Genomic DNA, 23,590 nt, shown 5'->3' on the forward strand with positions numbered 1-23,590 from the left:
AAAGTAAGGACGGTTGTCGGACGCACCGTCTTTTCGTCGGCCAAGGGAACGCCAAACTCGCACACCGTGGCTGAAAATTCAAACAACCACCATGCACATAAATCCGAACCCACGGGGCCAACATAAAGGAAGTCGTCCAAGTGGTGCATGGCCCACGCTGCCTGCACCTTTTTCCGCATTACCCATTCCAGGAAGGTGCTAAATGTTTCGAAATAAAAACAAGAAAGTGCGCATCCCATAGGTAAGCATAGATCGACATAGTATTGCCCCTCGAGCATGCAGCCTAGCAAGTGGAAACACTATGGGTGAATCAGCAGAAGCCTGAATGCCGATTTGATGTCTGATTTCGACATTAATGCCACTTTACCCATCCTTTCCAATAGTGCTGCCGCCTGATCAATTCTCGAACACAATTCTCGATCGATGATGTCATTCACTGATGACCACTCTGGGTAGGATAGGTGTTGGATTAACCTATAGGCCCCTGCCTCTTTTTTCGGGCAAACCCCAACGGGCAACGGGCAAATCCTAAGATTAGGCAAGGGGGGGGGGGGGGAAGTCGAAGGGGCCTGCCATTCTCCCTAATGTGACTTCCTTCCAAACTTTCTCCCTAGCTACATTTCCGTGCATCCTGACCGATTTCAAATTCCATCCACCCTCTGATCCCGCTTGATACTCAAACGGAATCCTGAACCCCTACTTAAACCCAGCTAAAAGTAGCTGGGCTGCCTCCCTATCTGGGTACCTTGCTAGCCATGGTGCAAAATTGCTGATGGTTATTGGTGTCACCTTCTCGTGGCCAATCTTCCACCCTGTACCCCTACCTCCGCGTGCGCCCTTCTTAATACACTTTGACAGTGCGTGGCAGCCACAACAAATGGAGCAAACGTGCTGGAAACGGCAGTTGTCAAACGCCCAACAGAAGCCTGAGTGGCTACGCGGTGTATGGTTCCCCCATGGTATGCTACTTCGCTATGCGCCCCTGCCTCCGCTGCTTCCCCCGCAAAAGGAGTTTGCCCCTCCTCCAGAAATGAACTCTAAATAAAGATCCACGTCCTTGACGTTCCAAGCTATCTCGCCCTCGTGAGCTTCCATTGTTTGTCTGAAACGCTCATCATACGTCCACCAACCCGTGCCTCCGTATTTGTGGTATGCTTCCTCAATCATGTCGTAGTACTTAAAGAGTGTGACACGTTCCTTCTCCCAAATTAAGCCGGCCAGGATCACAAAAGCCTTTGACCAGTTGCGAAAGTTGCGTGGAAAGAGCCTCCTTTCCCCTTTTTTCGAATCCCCATTTTTGGTTGACCTTGCCAACGCTTCCCTATAGCCTGGACGCAGAGGTAAAATCTCCACGTATTCCCCTGCCCAAATCTTATCCTTAACTTCTTTAAGTAAATGTGATCCCAATGCGCTAGATCTGCCGCCGGTGATATTATAGGTGTTGGGGGTTATCGCCCCATTATAATCGCTTGTGCCTACTATCGCCCCTGGGCCTGCGTTAAGATGCACCACTAATAGTGCCGTGCTTACTGCTGGCACTACGACTGCCGCTGGCGATATTATAGACGTTGGCGTTGTCGCCCCATTATAATCGCTTGTGCCTCCTATCGTCCCCGGCCCTGCATTAAGATGTGCCGATAATGTGGACAGAGCCTGCCTTATGCTCATCAATGCTGCTTCCATAAGCTGTGATCCTGTACCCAAGGCTGACTCGCTCATACTCACTCAAGGAGGAAATGTCCCTGCCAGCCTTTTGGGGAGGGGGGTGGGGAATCCCACCATCTATGCCCATGTATGGTGTTGCTGGCCGCTTACCCTTTGTCGACCGCTTTTGTGCCTGAGTGCGGGTTGTCCCGGGCGGTGTTGCGGGCCACCTATCGAGTTCCACCCTGGCTGACTCCTCGACACGGCCTCTATTAGAAGGCCTCCCCCGGCATCTGGCGCATCCCCATGCTGTCGACGACGTACCACCAATGCTGGGTGGCCATGGTGACCGCATCTCAGCCGTGTGCTGCCGACTCGTCCTTGAGTCGGCCGCCAACTCCCCACCATCTGAAATTACAGAATGAGGGTGCATCGGCACCCAAACCACTGGTTCGTCCGCGACCGAAGGCCTCAAAAACCGCCGTGTCGACATGCCCCCTAGCAACACCTGCGGACTTATACCCTGCCATTGCGGCGTTTCCCTTAAGCCTGCTTGCCTTGCCGCATGGCGCAACTCCTGACTGGGGGCGCGCTCATCACTTGATGAGGGCCACGCGTCCCCGCCAGCTTGACCTTGCCCGCTTGTATGGCCTTGCCCATCCTCTGCTCCGTGCATGAGCGCCAGTAGCTGCTGCTGGAACCCGCCTTCCTCCTTTTTCCGCGCCTCTGCCTGTCGTTGTATGATGTGGTTTACAAAAGACATTACTACAAGTGTGCGATGTGATAAGGCGATATGAGTGGTGGGTTTTGCGTGTGTATTTATACTTTTGAAGAAAATATAATGTGTGCTGTTTATTCACTTGTCGTGGGTGTAGGGAGCATAGCGCCGGCGACAGAGATCGTCCCGGATCCAGACGAAACAGAATTGTTACTTGAACACAGCACCAATCCAAACTGAAATAAACATGAAATGAAAACCCAGATCATGCCTTTCGCTTTCTGTCCTTCCTACATTGATAAATATATACAGAAACTTCAATAAACATATAACCTTTGGGGGAAAAAAAAATATTTTTTTATTTTACAGTAATTTAATAAACCTCATAACGTTACGGCCCCTGACCTGAATACGCAGCATTCCCCTTTTAGCAGTTGACTTACCGGCGGTTAAGGGAACCCTGCCTTACAGGTCACTTTACAGAATTACATGTGGCGATTGACTCCTCCCATTTTCAACACTTGTAAACCGAATACCATGTGGCCCTTGGTCCCTCCCATTTTCACCACTTGTCTATGGCCTAACATGTGGTCAATGGCTCCTCCCTTTTCCACCACTTGTAACAGAATTACATGTGGCCATAGTCTTTCCTTATTCAACACTTACAAACAATGGGGCAACGGAGGAGGGGTATTTACTTGAGCCATGTGCTGGACAGGCTGTGCATTGCTAACCTACCCCGTGGCATTCCGTCTACATGTTCACGTAAGGCAAATATATTCTACAAAATAAGTACGTTGAGGGCTCCAACCCCTTCTACACATGTCTATATTGTGAATGTAGAGTGCATGGCTATGTGTAGTACCTGGAGGTAAGGGAGAAGGGGGATAAAATGGCCCCAAGCATCCTTGCTATATCTGACGCACACATGAAACTCTATCGGTTCACCTAACCATAGCGACATACCCATGCCAGTACATACCAACACTACACGTGCATATCAGTACATTATAACAACCATTATGGTGTATACCAGTATCATATAACCACAATCACAGTATGTACCAGTGTCCTTTAACCATAATTCTCATCCATACTAGTACATCATAACCACCGTTACAGTACATACCCGTACATTATAACCACAATTACGGTACATACCAGTATATTATAACCACGCTTACGGTACATACTAAAACATTATAACCACAACTACAGTACATACAGTACATTATAACAGCACTTAAAGTGCACACTAATACATTATGGCCACAACTACAATACATATATAACCCAATACAGTATTTATCAGTACATTATAAGCACCATTACCGTACCTCCTGTACTTTATAACCCTACTTACGGCCTATACTCGTAAATTATACACTCAATTATGATCCCATACCTCTATATTTCTCTCCCAACATTAAACCTTAGTGCCCTAAACCAGCGGTGCGCAAACTGGGGGGCGCGCCCCCCTGGGGGGGCGCAAGATTGTTTAGGGGGGGCGCAGGAAGCAGCAGCGATTTTGCCAGGAGCAGAGGAAAAAAAGCCGTCTGCAGCTGCAATTTTTCTTTTGGCCATTAGGTGGTGCTGCGCTGTGCTACAGTACACCGCAGCATCTCCCTGCTTCCTGCATCAGCGTGAGTGACATGGGGAGAGGGGGTGAGTGACACTGGAACATGGGGGAGTGAGACTGGCACATGGGGGAGTGAGACTGGGACATGGTGGGGTGGGAGTGAGACTGGGACATGGGGGGGGTGGGAGAGTGAGACTGGGACATGGGGGGGGGGGTGGGAGAGTGAGACTGGGACATGGGGGGGGGGGGGGAGAGTGAGACTGGGACATGGGGGGGGGTGGGAGAGTGAGACTGGGACATGGGGGGGGGGTGGGAGAGTGAGACTGGGACATGGGGGGGGGGTGGGAGAGTGAGACTGGGACATGGGGGGGGGTGGGAGAGTGAGACTGGGACATGGGGGGGGGGGTGGGAGAGTGAGACTGGGACATGGGGGGGTGGGAGAGTGAGACTGGGACATGGGGAGGGAGTGTGAGACTGGGACATGGGGAGGGAGTGTGAGACTGGGACATGGGGGAGTGAGTGTGAGACTGGGACATGGGGGAGTGAGCGTGAGACTGGGGCATGGGGGACTGAGTGTGAGACTGGGGCATGGGGGAGTGAGTGTGAGACTGGGGCATGGGGGAGTGAGTGTGAGACTGGGGCATGGGGGAGTGAGTGTGAGACTGGGGCATGGGGAGGGGTGTGAGTGACATGAGGGGGGTGAGAGTGTGAGATGGGGAGGGGGGTGAGAGTGAGTGTGACATGGGGAGGGGGGGTAAAAGAGCTACATGGGGATGGGGATGAGAGAGACACTGGTGGGAGGGAGGGAGACACTGGCAGGAGGGAGAGAGACACACAATGGCTGGAGGGAGAGTGTGAGAGACACCGGGTGGAGGGAGACAAAATAGCTGGTTGGAAAGTGGAAGAGAGACACTGGGGGGAGGGAGAGGCAATGGCTGGAAGGAGAGTGAGAGACAATGGGGGGGAGGGAGAGAGACACTAGGGGGAGGGAGAAAGAGAGAGAGACACACACAGGGGGAGGGAAAGAGAGTGGGGGGAGACACTGAGGGGAGGGATAGAGAGGGACTGGAGGGGGAGTGAGAAATACAGGGAGAGGGAGAGACTGGGAGAGGAGTGTTAGACTGGAAGAGGGGAGAGAGGTCCTGAGAGATTCTAATGTGGCGGGAAGAGAGAGATTAATAATACAGCAGAAATGGGGACGCTATTAGACAAATATCATAATATTTATTTTTATGTTATGTAATTTGTGTTATAAATACTTTTTTTGTAGACGCGTGGCGGGGGCGTTACAAAGCTGGTTCGCCCTCAATGGCTGAACCAGCTCACGTGCGCTGATGTCATGTGATTTTGATTACATCAGGCAGGGGGGGCCCGAGAAATTTCATGGATGAAAAGGGGGGCTCGGCATAAAAAGTTTGCTCACCCCTGCCCTAAACCACCAACCCCAAAAGTGGAACCTTATAGCCTTGTGAAGCTGACAGAGAGCCCAGTATTGAGGAGGGGGAGGGGGGGGGGGTGAGCAGGCATCGCCATACTGGGGTGGCCCACCGCGCGTTGCGAGCCGCCCTGTGCCACTTGCGCACGCGCTATGCATCTAGATGCTGCCGCGAGCGATGGAGGAAGAAGCACGCCACGTGAGTGAAAAGGGATGGGGGAAGAGGGGATGGAGACCACTTGTTGGTAATGCACTGCGTTGCTGTGCAGCCTGTGCGCGCGCTGGGAAGAAGCGTATCATAGGCCCGGGAAGAAGGGGAAGAGGAGGTGAAGGGGAACGCTTGCTGTAATGTGCCGAGTAGTCCCGTGAAATTATACAACGAGTAAATTCGCTACAGCCGGGAGCAGAATGAACGCTCCCGCTCCCGGCTGCGCTTTAAGGCTTCTTCCGAGCCCCAGCCCCTTCCCCCGGCTGGAACGCCGACCCAGAGACCCCAGTGAGGTGAGGGGCGGGCTTGCCCCCTGGTCAAGGCCATCCCTCGACTAATTGGCTAGAGGGATTGCTGTATTGCAGCATTTCCTAGAGCAGGTGTGGCCAACTCCAGTCCTCAAGGGCTACCAACAGGTCAGGTTGATGACTGAGCCACCTGTGTGGAAAACCTGACCTGTTGGTGGCCATTGAGGACTGGAGTTGTCCTAGAAAGACCACAGAATTATTGTAGACCATGAAAAAATGTGGCAAAAAAAAAATGTATTTTTTCCTTGCCAAATTCAAATGCACTGAGCTAGTACTGAGCATCAGATGTCAGTCCTCTGGGGAGATACTGCATTTTTTATGGCATGTGTACTTTGTAATCTTCTTGAGTGATTTATTCGATGCTGAAATTGTCCTTTTTTCTCTGTGCTTTGCTTTCCAAATCTTTACGCTCTAGTGGTGTTTTGATCTTATGCTATAGCAATGAACTTCAGTAAACTTTGTTCTACTCAAATAAGCTACAGTAATATTCATCTTTAAGTATTTGGAACAAACTGATGTCAATTCAAATGAGAGAATAAACGAAAAATATTTGTTTACACAGAAGACTGCAAATGCAAACCAAACTTCAGCCAAATACAGTTGCTTATTGTAGGGCTTTGATGCAAGCATTACTTGTTTAGAAATCATTTTCTAAGTGTGTGTTTTTATATGGGATTTTAATGCAATAATAACTTATGCATTGCTTTTTGTAATTCTCTCCCAAAGTCGAAAGCCCTGTCTGTGACCAATGATGATACAGTGAGTGATGTTATCAAAATGGCCCTGCAACAATTTGGAGTTGAAGTAAGTGTTAAAATGCGTTCACCTTAAGAATAACTAGCGCTACCTTTGTTAGTGTTTTCCCAGTTGTGCCTGCTGATTTACAATAAATGCTGTATTGTCCTGCATGACAATAGGTGTGGGGTGTATGCTTGTGCAGTAAATGCCCCAGGCGGATATACTGTAACTATGTTTCTACAGTATTTTATAGCTATGTATTTGTTATTATGTTTTCTATAGGTGTGTATGTCTAAATGCCCTGATTTACTAAACTGTGCAAAACTTTGTCACACTATAAGGCAATAAGGCCCTGATCCGTGAGTTAACATAGCAACTTCAAAGCTAATTATATGCAAAAACACCCAAACTACATCGTATTTGCTTAGGCTTAAAGTCATGTTATCGTAACATACCATTGCGTTATCTTTCAATACTGTGACATTATATGCGTGTTCGAATTACTCCGAACTAAACCCTGAAATAGGTCTTTAGCTCAAGTTGAGAAAGAGAAGAGAGGGAAATACCGCTGGCAAATAATGCTATTTTAGTTAACTCATACCTAACTGTGGTGATAGCCCTATTTCCGAGTCTGGATGTACTGTAAGTAACGCCAAGTTTAAGTATGACCTAACTACTATAACCATAAAGGAGTTTAGTGGATACGTGATATTATGATAACGCATCATTTGCATGTCATTATCACTAACGTCAGTTAATGCTCTTTAGGTGAGAAAACATGACATAACTTTATTGTGTTTTGAAGATACTATTAGGGGCCTATTCTATTGATTTCTTTAACAAACTCATCAAGGATTTTGAGCACTTCCTGTACGAATTGACAAGTTTGATATTCAGAAAGCTCCGATGACGTGCCAAACTCGTTTGGGAAGTGCATCTCCCCGAGCGCTAGCGCTACTGCTCAAACACATCGAGCAGTAGCTGGAAAAAAAAACCCAACACCTCCCCCCCCCAACATGTACAGTAACGGGCAGAATTACTATTATCCAGATCTGGATAATAGCGCATTTTCCCATTAAAAATAAAACATTGTCCAGCCAGCAAAAAAGTAAATTAAAGTACTACTTATCCCCTTCCAGGATGAAGGCCATCCTCGTCTTTCTGCCTGTTCTCTCCGTCCTTGCTGGACAGCAACATAACAATAAAAAACAAACTAATGTCCACTAACCCCTGAATCTCCTTAGCAGTTAGTAACCGCTATAGTAATTAAGGGGTTAACCCCATCCTCCGCTACACACCCGGGACACCTAACCACCCTGCACAGGGCAACAACCTCCACCCTCCAATACCAATCGAAAAACAACCCTGAATAATATACATTAAATGTCATTAAAAACAATGCCAATAAACCAATTGATTTGCACAGTGGTACACCATGCTCATATAATATGGGCATTGTTTGCCACTATGGCAGTCAATGGGCAACATAAAAAAAAAACAAGCAGCAAAAATACATAGCAATTAAAGAAAAACAAACACCACTGCTATGGTAGTGACGGGGTTAACGCCTCCTGCAACTTTTCTGGCAGGCCTAACCACCCATCCTGGCGCAACTACCCTTTTCACCCACCCCCTGTACCCCCAACAAACCGGGTACTCAGGTTTAAACCCTTCATTGCCTTAGCGGATAGCCGCTCAGGTAATAAAGCGGTTTTTATTTACATTTTAATAACAGTGTACTGTAGCAGGGGGATTCCGGAGCTGAACCGCATTGATTTCATGCCCGGGGATCCCCTGATTCCCAAGTTACAGGCCCTGGTATGGGGTGCCGATATCTCCCTGCAATGTTTAACTCTCCTGCGTCACGTGGCGGGACATTTAAACGCACAGGAGATACCAGCACCCAATACCGGGGCCTGTAACTTGGGAAGCCGGGGGTCCCTGGAGACCCCCTGCTACAGTACACTGTTATTAAAATGTAACTGAAAACAGTGTGAATACCGCGTACAGTTCTCAATACCGTGATAACACAAATGTCAAACCATTCAAGATAGTAGCAATTGTATTGAAGCAACCTGAATAAGCCTCTTATTCTTAATGTGACCTTAAGTTAGGTTAACATCACGTTATGTGACTTAATGGAGCTTTGTGGATGTTGGTGTAACACCCTAACACTTTGGGTGCTCTAAGGCTTTGCAATATTTAGTTATTCTGGGCTTTAATTTGCTCCACAGAATTATCACATTGTCAGCAAAAGCACAGAATAAACTCTGCAAAACTCCTTGAGCTTATCAGAAATATCACATATTTCATCATTAACTGTTCAATTATAATTCCATCAAAATTACAGTTTTATATATGTAGCGCACTTTCCCCCACCCCCTGGGAGATGTGTGGCTACTGTGTGTGTATGTGGTGTAATACCTGGTGGCTCACAGGAGACCTGAGCCTCTGCTGCTGGGAGCCTGGGGTGGAGCCTGGGGTGTATCCTGGAACGGTGCTCGGTAGCGCCTCCACCTGTACGGGATTCTATAGTGTAGAATGACCAATACAATACACAACGGTATAATTACAACAAGTTTACTATATGCGTAATAATGATCATAATCAACACAATAGTGCCACAACTGTAACACTAGGCCTCGCAGGGCCGTAACCCCACACCGTGTCCCCCAACACCGTGTCTTCCGAGTCCCACACCCACCCAAGTGTTTGAGACAGCGCTGCCCACTAAAATTGAGGTGTACGTTGGTGCACGTGTTGCGGTGAGGTACCTGCCGGGTGATGCCACACTCGGGCGCGCAGATGCTGGGATTGTTGGGATCCACGGATCCAGAAAGGTGCTCTGCAACGCCTCTGCCTCTACGATGGGTGGCTCCCATGTGGAGTGATCCACCTTTAGAATGTCTCTCACTCTGCAGAGGGTGATCCAGTTGCAGACCACCAAGGGCCAGGATACCAACGCATCCTGGCTGTGTCCCTCACTTGCTCTGGTACTACAGGGCCGTGTCCCTACCCTATGGCAGCAACCACACACTGAGGGGAGTCGGAGCCTAGCTGGGGCCTAACAGGGGTTATCTGGCTTAGTGCAGATGCCACAGACACCTGCATTTACCTTCGACCCTGCCCTTGTCCCAGCTCCGACTGACTCGTGGTGCAGACGCGCAAAATGTATCAATGTTCCCCTCAGGAGAATCCTGACACCCTATTGGCTAAGCGTAGCCAGGTGATCTTGCAGCCCCATGGTCTGCTGGGAACTATAGTTCCCCTGTGGAACTTGTCCTAGCCCTATAGGCTGTTGTGAATCACATGGTGCCTTCCTAAGGCTCATGGGACTTTTAGTCCCTGCTAAGAGCCTCCTCTGATTGGCTGCCATTCGCGCGCATACCCTGCGCAAAGCTTTGCGTGATGTCCGCAGCACTGCTGCTGGTCAAGCGCATGTGATACAGCACTGCACATGTGCAGACCTAATCAAAATGGCGGCCGCCGCTAATCAGATGTGCCGCGGAGCCTCCAGAGCGCTCCCGCCTCTCTCTGGCTAGCCACCGGGTTTGCCGCTGACTTCGGCGGTCCCACGCGCCAACCACCACAGCGGAGGTAAGAAGGAAGACCCAGGGGGAACCCTGCTACATATATTTTTTATTTTGGGTTCAGTTTGACTCCCTCATGTTATCCTACAAACATTGTGTAATATGAAACCGAGATCAGTTTGTGAAATAGTGATAGAAATAATAAATACTCATCATGGAAATTACACTAGATTGTTTGCTTTAATAACCCGGGGGAGATTTTTCTCCAGAAGATGACATCACCTAATGATAACATTGCTGTGCTGAATTATTTATTATGATACAGAATCCATTTTCTGCATAAGCCCCATTGTACGCCAAGCACTTCTGCGACTGCATCTTACATTCTTCGCCTCTTTTTATGCCGTTTGTTCTTCAGGGATCAGATACAGATTATCAGTTGTGGGTCAATTCGGGCAAAGATGACGCACCTTATCCTCTTATTGGTAAGTTTCACAAATGTCAACCTTAAAATAGCTACTATCACAAAATCAATAGCACAAGCCCTGAAAGGAGTGTATAAATACTAGGTCTGTCTGTTGTGCTGTGTTTCTGTATCTGATCAAACTGCAGACACATCTCATTGTATTCTATGTTTTTATGCCAAAGGAAATTGTTACAGAGGCTCTCCATGTAATTTGCAAATAAACCTCAACATAAAACATTTCGCCCTAATTTAGGGAATTTAGGCCCATTCACTTAACACCAATTTTTTTAATTAATGCCACCAAATGTTGTAAAACGCAATGTGGTAGGATTACAAAAATCATTAAAAATGATAAACAAATGAAACAACAGAAAGACGAATATGTTTGGCACATGTGAAGCTCCTAAGAAAATGTGTAAACTTTCCAGTGCACTGTAGGCAAAAGCAGTTTATACTAAGCTAAATATAACACATACATATTTAAATATTTCCCTGAGAAAATAAATCATGTGCGTGGAATAAAATAGACAAATGTAATTGAAATCATAAACAATTCATTTACACGGGAACACCTAAAAGTATGAGGCTCACACTAGTCAGTGTAAATATTACTATAAAAATAGGATGAGTATCTCATCGAGTTTAGCAAAGGTTGAGCGCTTTTGAAAAATGTCTTGTTTCCAAACTAAACAACTTAAAAAATATGTTATGTTTAGAGAGAAGAAAAGTGAAGGAGGGGAGAGAAATTACAACATAATTGGATACATTTAAAAAAAATAATATATATATATATATATATATATGTTATGTACAATCCAAATAAAAAGCACAAAATGTGCCCAAACAACATGCTAGAAGGAAAAAAGTATAGTAAAAACATTCAACAAGTCAATAACATTGAGTTTATATAGGATAGTATATCATTTACCAGCTTTTCTCACACATAGAATTATGTCTGTAGGTTTTCTTTATAGGATTAACTTGTATTGTGTTAAATAGTATTCAAATCTTTATTAATATTAAGGCATCTATTTAAGTGGTGCAAAAGACATCACTAGGTGTATTAAATAAAAAGTCCAATTCAATGTGATTTTTGTTTTCTTTTATTAACCTGTTACAGTTTTTTGCACTGGCTTTGCTCCTGTTTTATATCAAGTTAAATAGGTTCTTGAGACCCTCAATGGGAAGGCTTAAGCCTTCTCTTCCTAAAAATGTATATATACTGTATGTGTGTACACCTTTATCTTTATTGCGCCAACTATGCATATAACGCCTTACAAAATCTAAACAATAGCACACAGAGAATTTATAATACAATAAGTGCAACAAATATAAATCACTTGATAGGAAAGAGAAGCCCGGCCCAACAGAAGTGGTATGACGGGAAACTTACAGGGACAGTATAGGGCGGAATAAGTGTGGTGGGTGGCAGTGGCTGACCGCCGTGGCTGGTAAGTGCGATTGTTGGGGTAGGGTGCTGTGGTCAGGCTATTGAAATGCTTCATTTAGAAGGTGTGTTTGCATATTTTATTTGAATGCAGTGTAAGGGGTTCCACTGCTTGACGGCAGCAAGGGACACGGATTTAGTCGAGAGAGTCAAGTAGAGGCGGAAGGTGTGGAAGAAAGACATTTATGAGCAGAGCCCAGGAGACAAGTAATGGCAAAGTTGAGATATGGGGCAGAGCAGAAGAGTGTAGAGCCTTGAAGATGAGGAGAACTTTGTAAATGGTATAGAATTTGTGGGAAGCCAAAAAAGGGATTAAAGGAGTCGGTGAGCAGACATTGTTCTTGGAGAAAGTCAATGATTCTAGCTGCAGCATTTTGAATTGATTGCAAGGGAGGCATTTGTGAAGCTGGGAGACCTGTTAGAAGTAGGCTGCAATTGACAAAGTGGGAGAGAATAAGGAGTGCACTAGAGTTTTAATATTAGAACGTCTGAGAAAGGGCAGATCTTAGCACTGTTATGGAGAATGAAGCAACAGAGTATGAATGTGAATGGAAAAGGAGAGGGTGGAGTCAAATGGCAACGTGCGTTAGTGATAGATGGTGGATCTGTTTACTACAGTATGATGGAGGAGGACATACTGCATGGTGAGCTCAGTTTTACACATATATAGTTTACCGTAGCACAGCGCCATCCATCAGGCAATTAGAGACTTGGGATTGGATTGCAGGTGCGAGGTGAGGGGTGGATAGATATATCTAAGTATTATCTGCGTAGCAGTGGAACCACAAGCCAAAGGAGTCAATGAGGTCAACAGGTGATAGTGTATATATAGGGATAAAAAGGAGAGAGAAGAGAACAGAAGAGCCCTGAAGTACAGCAACAAACAGATTAACGAGGGGGTGAAGACATCTTAGCAAGAGAGACAGAAAAGGAGCAGTGGGAGAGTTATGAGGAGAACCAGAAAGTGGGTTTGTTACCATGTGACTGTAAAATCATCCTTCGAGCCTGCCCCACCATCTTCTCCTACTCTTTATCCAAGAGAGGAGCCTCTGTACAGTATGTGGGCCCTTACTTTCTCAGGAACAAGAAAGACCAAACCAAGTGTTGAAAGGGGGAGATTCACTAAGCTCCTATAAAGGGTTTTCGAGCTCAGTGCCTCATTCATTACCAGTCAATGGCAGTTACCACCGGATTGACCTCTAATACCCCTTGTCAGCGCTTTGTGAATCCACTCCCATGTTCCCTATTTTAAAAAACTTTGAAACCTGTTAAACAACATGGAGAAGCTCTTTTTGATCTTATTTTAGAAAGTTTAATGACATTATTGTTCTACAATCAAAAGGAGAGAGGCTTAAAAAAGTAGTGTCACTCTGCACTCCCTAATCCCATCAAACATTGACCTCTAAACTACTCTTAATACAATTATCCCCTATCCACTTCTATTAGTACAATTGTAGTATGTTCTATTGCTGCAAAGAAGAGACAATGTTTTAGGTCAGAGAAAGAATGGACATCATGTTGATATGTTCACTTCTTCCTGGAGGCACTTCCACAAGCATCCCACAGTCTAATGCTGGTAGTGTGCTGCCGAATCTTCAGAAGAAAGAATTAGGTACATGCACTGGATTTAGGTAACTGCCTCAGGTGCACAGCGATCATCCCCCGTTGGGGAGACCTATAATACAGGACACATCCTCCTAAAACAAGAAGGAGCCGGCACTCCAGAGGTCTTCATACCAAAAAAAAAAAAAAGAGACATTTTAATTCACACAGATCGACATTTCGGTTAAACATACTGACCTTTGTCAAGAGGTCAGTGTGTTTGACCGAAAGTGTGAATTAAAATGTCTTTTTTTTATTTTGCATGAAGACCTCTGGAGTGCCGGTTCCTCCTCGTTTTAGGAGGATGTGTCCTGAATCGAATCCTCAGGCAGGAAATGCATACCAAGAGAGGTAAAACCAGTGGTTAAGAAACAGTCAACACAAAACCACTTCAGTAAAAAAAAAAAAAAAAAAGAAGGTATATTGGATTTCAAGATACATTGCAGGCCAATGAGACCATGGACCCACGAGGGTCATCCTAACATGTTTGATGCTTAAACTAGCGCTTCATCAGGGAAAGTTATGGTTTAAGTCAGCAGTTTGTATATCACAATAGCATATTTTCATGTATCTCTAAACAGGACACGAACACCCCTTTGGAATTAAAATGAACCACATTCGTGATGCAGTACCTCAAATACAAGGCATAAAGGACTCTGTGTATCCCCTAAACCTTGAAGGGCCCTTCTTAATGGAGCAGTTGCCCAGAGAGATGCAGTGTCAGTTCATCCTGAAGCCCAGCCGTTTGGCCCTGTGCCATCAGCTAACTGGTAAGTCTTCTCCTTTACAGAGGGTTCATTCAGCCTGAAATGTTCAACCTAACAAGTATGTTATTACAGACAACTGACATAATGAAAGGGTAGAGGCATACATTCCAGCTGCCTGAGGTATTTTCCTAGAATTTATGGCATGTTTACACATATTGAGGAGAGTAACATTTTCAGGAAACGGTATTACTGCAAAGCAGCTTCCAATTACTACAACAGGGAATTTTAAAAACACAGGGCAGTAAATGTGTTTGCTATTTGGAATAAGGGTGTTGATGTAAATATGGATCCTTTTTGTTGTGATCTTGCAGTGGGAACATTTCTGGTTATAATTCAATTAATGGGGTTCCATGTAAGATTTCACTGCTGCAACTACAGTAAAATTTGGCAGGCTACGGTATATTGAATTAGATTAAATCACTGCACACTATTTTATTATATGGTGACTTATATACTGTACCTCTCCAAACACACCTTTAAAACAACACATGGAGAGATACCTGTGAACGTGTAACACCTGAATGCCAGCAGACCTGGCCAGTCCCCAATACTGAGGTGGGTAAGGGTATAACACGCACCCACAGCAGTGAGGGCGTGCCCGGAGTGTGGTATGATGCGTTGCAGGGCCTGGTGAGAAAGGGTTAACTTGAAAGTTGCTGTGTCCAGGGTGCCAGAAGTCCGTGGGTAGAGATCCGAGAGCCGTAGGTCAGGGGCAGGAGAGAGCAGCGTAGTAAGGTCCAAAGCCGAGTACAGGGAGTAGCGAGGTACACGAAGTCAACGAGAGCCAAGATCAAGTCCAAGGGTATCCAACGGGGGCAGGGACAGGAACTAGAGCTGTAATACAGAAGAGAGCCAGGCATAGACGACCGAACAAGCGAAGCCACAGAAGAACTATGCAGAGCGAGGATGGAGAGGGCAGACTGGGGTTATATATGCAGGAGGACCAATGAGAGGAAGAGGTGGAGCGGAGGCCTGTCAGGACGAGCCCAGGGATAGGTTCAGGTGCCCAGAATGGGAGTCAGCCAGGTGAGTGGTGGAGACAGCCTGTAGCTGATGGGAGGCGGAGCCAGCGGTGCGGGAGGACGACAAAGAGGATCGGGTGCGCGCGCCCTGTAAGGTTCCCGTGCGCGCGCCCCGACCGCGTGTGGGAGGATGCGGCCTGCGCTGCAGAGGAGTGGCATGGCGTCCGACCAGAGGAGGTAAGGAGCCGACGGGGAGGGGGTCTGGGACGAGCGGCTGCACTGGGAGCCTGGGTGACGGGGACCTGCTGAGAGGCGCGTGTCCCCCGATCCCTTACAGAACATAAAGGAACCTGGGATATATGCTAATTTAGTTATACAACGTATAATCAAATTAATTAAATTAGCATAACCCAAGTATCTCAGGTGTGTTTCCTTTTGTCCTCTCTGGTTCTCAACCCCATATTTCAGGGTCTAGGTGGGAATAATGCCACCTTTAGAGAAGACAGGTATTATTTATAGCCAATTCAAGGCAGTGCTTATTAACCTGGTGATAAGCCTATGCTAATGAGTTAAATAATGTCCATTTGCATATACTGTAATTACCTTTGTGTATATGCGTTAAACTTAGGGGAAATAACACCGTTACTAATGTAGTTATTTTATTTAGTTACCCTTACGTTATTTGCCCTGATTTAACGGACCTTCGTGTATCTGGTCCTGACTGACTTAACAGAGCTTTGTGGATCTCAGCCTAAGTGGCCTATTCTGCTAGCTCCGAATTGTCACAAATTGCTTCTAAAGTACACTTTCGAAACAAATTTGTGTGTGTTGCTATTTTGTAGGGCCTTTTCACATGTCCAAACTGTGCGAAAAAGGCTCTTTTAGAAACGTTTTTATTCTGGCAGTGCAAATCGCATTTTTTTGCGAACTCGCTCCAAAAAGTGCAAAAGGCTAAATCGCTACCTCAAAGCCGGCGAGATACAAATTGTGAGAGAGAGAGGAGAACTTTTTAATCTGGTAGTGCTGATTGGTCGGCAAAGCAGACCAATCACATGAACAGGTAACTCACTGCTCCGAAGGATACAGTGCAACTAAGACATACTAGACTAACATATAAATATATTTTCTTTAACTGTGTATGCTATGTCTTGTATATAATGTATACCCTGTTCATTTATGTAACTGTATTTGTAACCATGTATTATTTGTCTTAACTCTGTGCCCAGGACATACTTGAAAACGAGAGGTAACTCTCAATGTGTTACTTCCTGGTAAAATATTTTATAAATAAATAACAAAAATATAAGATAAACCGGATTTTAGTGCAACAGTAACTTAAAATAAAGTGTACTAAAATAGGAGGATTAATGCGAATGAGGGAGGATACCAAGCAGAGCACCCCCCCCCCTTATTCCTTAGCATATGTGTATTTTGCCTGGATATGGAATAGAGTTTCCCCTACCAAGGCCTCTTGCCCTCACTTGTTGGTAGTACCTGCCTCCAGATGGTATTGGGGTGGACGATGAGAACAAGGTAGTGCACAATATGGAGCATGAGAGAGTACAGCCCTTTCCTCGGGAAGTCACAGAAACCTGCCGGGGACATGTCCTCGAACCTGCTGAGGAGCCTGAGGGGGTTGCCGTGGCTTTGGCCCCACGCAAAGATCCGGAGAGCCGGGGATGAAAAGTGGGCAGGGCTCTCTGGTCTGCAATACTCCCTTGATGAAGGTGCATGAGTCGGGGGAAATAGCATCTATAGACTGGATCAGATGGTTAGGGACGCAAGCAATCGACAGATCCATATGGTGCACAAGCATCTCTGCCTCTACCAAGGTGATGCCAACATCCAAGCCCCCACTGCAGGACTAAACAACAGGGGCTTGGCAAGGAAATCAACCCCCACCACCACCTTTCCTGGTCATGTAGACCAGGCTCCAGGCCCTTAGTAGGTCCTGATAGTATGCCGGCAGCACTGAAAGGTCTCTACCTAACCCCTAGGGCTTGATTATGAACAGTTGCTGATCATATGGCATATCGCGCGGCTGGCGATAAAAACTGGTTGCCAGCTGGCACCACAGCAGAGACGGATCTGCGAATAGGCATCTCTGCAGGTATTGGAGGTGGAAAGTGTGTACCTCAGAGCGGAAACACACTACGCCCTGTCCACCCTCTCCCAAAGAGTGGCACGCAACACCCGCAGAGACCTAATGCTTCCCTGTTCAGAAAAAGTCCAGCAACTTCCTCTGGATCTTGCTGACAAATTCAAGGGTCGGACCCATGGCTATCAGCCAATGCCACAGATGGCTGACCACCAGCTGCTTGATCACTAGAGTCACCTTGATGGAAAGCATTTAATAGATACACCCACGACCCCAGATGAGTGATGACTCGTTCTTCAAGATCACTGAAGTTTTCTGGGGCCGAGTTCTCTGGAGTGGACAGGTAGACTCCCAGATACTTGAGAGTATCGCTTCCCCACGAGATATTCCGAAATGTGGGGGGCAAGGAGTCTACCTGTAAGGGACCTACCAAAAGGCCAGAACACTTGGACAATTGATCAGAGCTTAAGAGGCATCTTTTGGCACGCCTGCGTCTGCTTCAGATCAACTAGATCCTGGTCCACGAGGAGAACGTCATCAGAATAGGCTGACAGGACTACCTGCATGTCAGGCTCCCACAGCTTTGGCAAGCAATAGCTCTGGCCTTTTCCTCAATACCAGCCCAGTGAACCTCTTCCTCATTAGACAGAAGAAGGGCTCTATGGCCAGTGCATACTGATAGGGGGTATCCTTGATGTACTCCCTGACCAAACAGCAAAAGGTGCTGTAAGGGACCAATTAATCTTCACCAGATACTCTGCAGAGGCATACAGCGTCTGGAGAAGGCCCACAAAATGTGGGCCAAAGCCAAATGCCTGCATGGTCTGTTTGAGGTGATCAACCCTGTCAAACGCCTTCTCCTGATCTAAGGACAGGAAAACGAGTGTTAGACCAGTCCTCTGCGAATAGTGCAGCAGGTCCCAGACCAGAAAGATATTATCATGAATGGTCCAGTCCGGGACAGGATAGGACTGGTCGGGGTAAATCACCTCTGCCAGCACAGACTTGAGCCTCAGCGAGAGTGCTTTGGCTACGATCTTGTCGTCCATGCTGAGCAGCAACACCAGTCACCAGTTACAGATTTGGCTGAGACCCCCCTTCGGCAGCAGAAACAATACTGCCCGCTGACACGAAAGGGGAATCTCATCGGTCTCGAGGGCTTCTGCCAGGACCTCAGTCAAATCAGGTCCCACCATCTCCCAGAAAAACTGGAAGAGCTCCACAGTCAGGCCATCTAACCCCAGCGCTTTTCTGCGGGATATGAGACGGAGGGCATCCGACAACTTGGCCAGATCCAATGGTAACTCAAGCCGCTCCCTTCCACCCTCGCTGACCGTGGGAACCTCCTCCCATAAGACCCTGCATGTATTCGGCTGGATGGACTCCGGAGAGAAAAGGTCTACATAGAATCTCTGGGCTCTGTCCCGGATGCGCTCCGGGTCCATCAGAGGGGAACGTTCCTCTGCTAATAAGCAGGTGACATGTTTATGGTTTCCCATCCTTCTCTCCAACACATAGAAGAGGCATGACCACGACCCATCTGCCAAAGGGACTGAGCGCAGAAACGCACGTACACCCACGAGCTCGCTGATCTTTGAAGTCTCGGCAAGCGCAATTCCTGTCTACATATGGACTCTGCAGGTATTGGTCCCCTGACGCAGATAGCTGCTTTTCGAGGTCGAGCTCTTCCCCCCTAAAAGCGTTGATCCCAGCATCGTTTGCTGCATTCCTGACACGCAAGGCGAACCTTTCCCACGTCCAATCACTGCTCTAACATGGCAAAGTCCACCCTGCAACCTCTCCAGGATGTCCAAAACTCCCAGACCGATGTTGCGATCAGCTTGTCCTCCAACAACGTATTGTTGAAGGGCCAATAGGTAGACGAGGATGTTGTTCTCGCCAGACGTCTACCATGGAAGTTGCGGGCAATAATCTCCTGCAGGGTCGACGCAGATTATAGGTGTGACCCTGTACCGTTCCGGTCCAGAACCTCGAGGGTGCAGTTGAAATAATCCCAGAGCGCCATGCTTTCGTCCACGTCAACTGTCTCCAGGTATTCAGACAATCTGGTGAAGAACTGCATTCTCAAGGGTCCTGTGGCAGGAGTATATACGTTCAAGAAATTGAACGTGCAATCCTCGTGCCGGATTCTGACATGGAATAGACAGCCTGGAACAACAGCTTTGGCAAGCAGTAGCTCTGGCTGAAAGGATTCTGAGAACAGGGTCACCACCCCACCAGATGACTGTTAGGTGGTTGAAGAAGACCCTGCTTTGCCACTCCCGATGATCTAAAAAGTGTCTCAGTTGGCGCTTCCCAGTGCTTAAATAATAAATATATTAAAGTGACAGTACTAAAGTGATTTCAATATACTGTATAGTGATATAAATGAATGACTGTGATAATATAGTATATATATATAACACGTGCAAATAAGAGTGCAACAGCACACTAACAGACCGTGAATAAGTATATACAGTGACAATGAAAGTGTGATGAGGCACTGTGAATAGACAAAAAGGGACAAAAAGAAAATCCCTGACTCAAACCCAAAAAAGAGCCGTCTCCTTGGTCTAAAACACATGTAGTCTCAAGGTTTTAGGGGAGCAGTGGATGTAGTCTAATATGTGGGAGAGAAGAAAACAAGAAAAAACAATAGCGCAAAATCATCACACTACTGTAGGTATGTGGTCTGTGAATTAATCTGGTGTTTACTCACATGTAGTTGGATTAAATAAGCATATCCCACACTGTGGCAAACTGTGGGTCAATCTGTAAACTGCAATCGATCTAAGGGGAAAGAGGAGAAAAACGCAATAGTGCAGATAGATATAAACAAATTTTATCTGGACAAATGTAAAATATGTGCACTCACATAGAAAAAACCTTTTAAAACATTGCAGAGAAAATCTCCAAAGTGACAACCTCGCCGCGATCTCACCGCCTCCACTGCCTTTCGGCGTCTCACGGGACCGCGATCAGCACTTCCGTTTTCGGTCGTCCGGGGAACATAGACACGTCCATCCGGTCTCCCTGCAGACCAGGAACTCAACAGGTTTGCATCAGCGAAACATGTTTAGTTCCTGAGTCAGCAAATAAATTGGGGAGAGATGCCTGTGCTTAAAAACAAACATACCCCAGGTACCCTGCGAGATATTTAAATATACTTTGTAAAGACATTAGCATCTTAAATATACCCTTAAGACCAACGAGCCCTTGTGATGAAGGAGGTACCAGTGTCCGTCATGTAAAGCATGCGACAATATGTAATTCTACATTTTGACCTAAACTGACAATTGTTTGGTGCTTCTGTTATAAATCTGTAAAAACCCTGATCGCCTGCCAAACATAATGGCTGCTTTTCAGTTTAAATCAATCCTTCAGTCATTGTAACTCAGCAACTACAATGTATCCTTATATTACTACGGTAACATTATCTATTTTTACAGTTTACAACTTAAACTGCTGGAAACATTGGCAACAAATGATCACAAACAGGAAAGTGTTGCCAAGATCTTGCACTGCTTGGGAGGTGGGCTAAAGACCTGCTGTAGAAATCAAAGGATGTTTTATAACTGATTAAAAATGTCACTAAGAGTTGTATTTAAAAAAAAATCACTATAATCTAAGTTTTAACGTTTCACAGATGACTTGAACTTTAAGACAGGTCATTTCTCAAAGCTTGGCATGTGAATGGCGTGAGACAGGTGGAATTACAGTATGTTTTGCAAATACTGTAAACACTGGCACTCATATTTACTCTAAACATGTGTTTAAACAAGATGTTAACAAAAATTGCTGATGCTGTACAAGTGTGAACACATATATGTACGACAACCACAATGAATGTGTAGCAGGGCAACAAGAATAAAAGTGAAGAACTGCAAGTGCAATAAGCACAAGTCTTAAAAACAAAGATTCTATTAAATGTAATGGCAAATCAATATTGTTTCTGTCTCTTGTCTCATGTTTTAGATAATTTACTAAAGCAAGATGTTTGCCAGGATTAATACATCTCATGTTGCTATTATATTTTTGCACCTTGAAGACTCCATACATGTCTAATTACATGTCGCTGGGTCTGCAACCCATTGTAGAAAAGTCACAAAGAGATGCTGAAGGGTTACACACAGAAATATTTTTATAAGTTAACATCTTTAGCAAAGGTTACCCACCCAGTCCCAAAGGGGATTGTGCAAATCCAAGAGTGAAATATATAGAATTATAAAAGTTGAAAGAAACAGGCTGCAATAGTTATATTTCTAATCTCCGTTGTTCTAGAAATACCACGCCCAAAACAGAATTCTTGGTCAATTACATATGGAAGGAGTGCAATCATTTTTAGACAATGATGTACAATGTGAATCCTTTCGCATTTTATGTCTATTTGTCAAACTACTGGATCTCTTAACCCTTTGGATGCCAGATGGTAAAATAAGATAAAATAACTTAGTATTTTTTTTCTACTTACTTTGAAGTGCTGGGCAATTGGGATACAATTCAATCCATATATCCAGTATTATTTTGATGGAGCTGTTTTTAGCTGATCCCAAATTGTAGTCCTATGATCTCCAAGCTTTTGAGTTTTTATCCGTATCCATGATTAGCAAAAAAAAAAAAAAAGGAGAAGTGAAAGAGCTGGAATTCAACAAGGTATCTTCTCTGACTAACTACTCTATCATGTTCTCTATACTTTCTGCAGACCGTCTTACGTTTTAACCCCTTACGCATTGTAGGAATTGAAGGGGAGACAATAAAAAAACAAGAGAAACATTCTAGTTTAAAAAAAAATCGAATAGTAGACAAATTAAAAAAAAACAAAACACAATAATGCTAGTAATCATGAACAGCTTGAACTATGGATAGTAGCATTCAAATCTAAATATAATAAGCTATCAATGACCTAGGCAGATATGGAGATAGCGTTTAGTAGAGCAAATTATTCTTCGCTGGGAGAGAGGACAGATAGAATGCTGGGTAAGGCAGCGTAATGCCAACCGGAGAGGAATAATATTACGGCTATACGAGATAAATTAAAGCTCAGATGGAGAAGAAATGAACTAAATCTTTGCTCATTTTTATAATATATTATAGACCTCAGAGGCCAAGACTGAACTTTTTTTTTGGAGCAACTAATTAAAGAAGCAAAGGTTCGAATAATTAGTTAATATGATAAACAGGTTTTGGATACTGAAATGAGAGAATTTGACGTTAATACGGCAATAGATCAACTTCAGCCAGGGTAAAGCGCCAGGCCAGGTGGAATACCAGCTGAGTTCTATATAAAAAAAATTGTAGATTTCATAATATCTTGGCATGGAGGATGAATACAATGACAGTATTGCCCGAATCTTGGTTGGAATCTATCATTTCAGTTTTCTATTAAAAAAAAAATAAGGACTCTGTACTTCCTCAGTCATATTGGCCAATATCATTAATTAATAGTGATGCAAACATTTTCTCTGAAATGTTGGCTTCTTGTTTAGATCCTATACTGAATAGAAATAGAAAATAATGAGTTCAGATCAAAATGGGCATCATCTAAAATCACATTTTCAAAGGATTCTTAATTTAATACATTTATATATGGGACAAGACATCACCCTTTTGCCAATTGATGCAGATTAGGCCTTCTACAGGGTGGAACAACCCTAAGACTTTTATTCTCAGAATTGAACACGGGCAACATATCAAAGTTGGCTAAGTATGCTATATCCTTCGTTAAGGGTAAGGATTAAGATCAATGGGATGCTGTCAGATTACATTTATCTGCATAGGGGGACATGTCAGGGTGTCCCTTATCCCCTCTGATGTTTGTGATGGTGTAACAGGGACTTATCACTGTTGAGAAAAACTCTCTAAATCCAGCAGTGTGCTAGTTAATTGCCCAGACAATCAACCAGACTCCACCTGGCTGATTAGGACTGTTAGAAAAAGCCTGATCTAAGAAACAGGAAAGACATTGAGAAACCCTCAACCAACCATACCAGGGAAGCGGAGACGGAACCAATAAGTGACGATCCCTTGACCAGCCCTGAAGATGCCCTCAAACTGTCAGACATGACTGTGATATGCTCCGGGAACAATT

General features: G+C 45.2%; 1 protein-coding gene across 1 annotated transcript in view; it reads left to right on the forward strand.

Moving 5' to 3' along the window:
- The window catches only part of ARHGAP20 (Rho GTPase activating protein 20), a 116,567-nt gene that overhangs the window by 68,348 nt on the left and 24,629 nt on the right, over nt 1–23,590 (forward strand). The window contains exons 7-9 of the mRNA XM_075592319.1: nt 6,619–6,696; nt 10,579–10,645; nt 14,257–14,445. Coding sequence (XP_075448434.1) covers nt 6,619–6,696; nt 10,579–10,645; nt 14,257–14,445 — 334 coding nt within the window. The remainder of the gene's footprint in view (nt 1–6,618; nt 6,697–10,578; nt 10,646–14,256; nt 14,446–23,590) is intronic.

This window comes from Ascaphus truei, chromosome 3 (genome assembly GCF_040206685.1).
Source record: "Ascaphus truei isolate aAscTru1 chromosome 3, aAscTru1.hap1, whole genome shotgun sequence".
NCBI classification, from domain to species: Eukaryota; Metazoa; Chordata; class Amphibia; order Anura; family Ascaphidae; genus Ascaphus; species Ascaphus truei.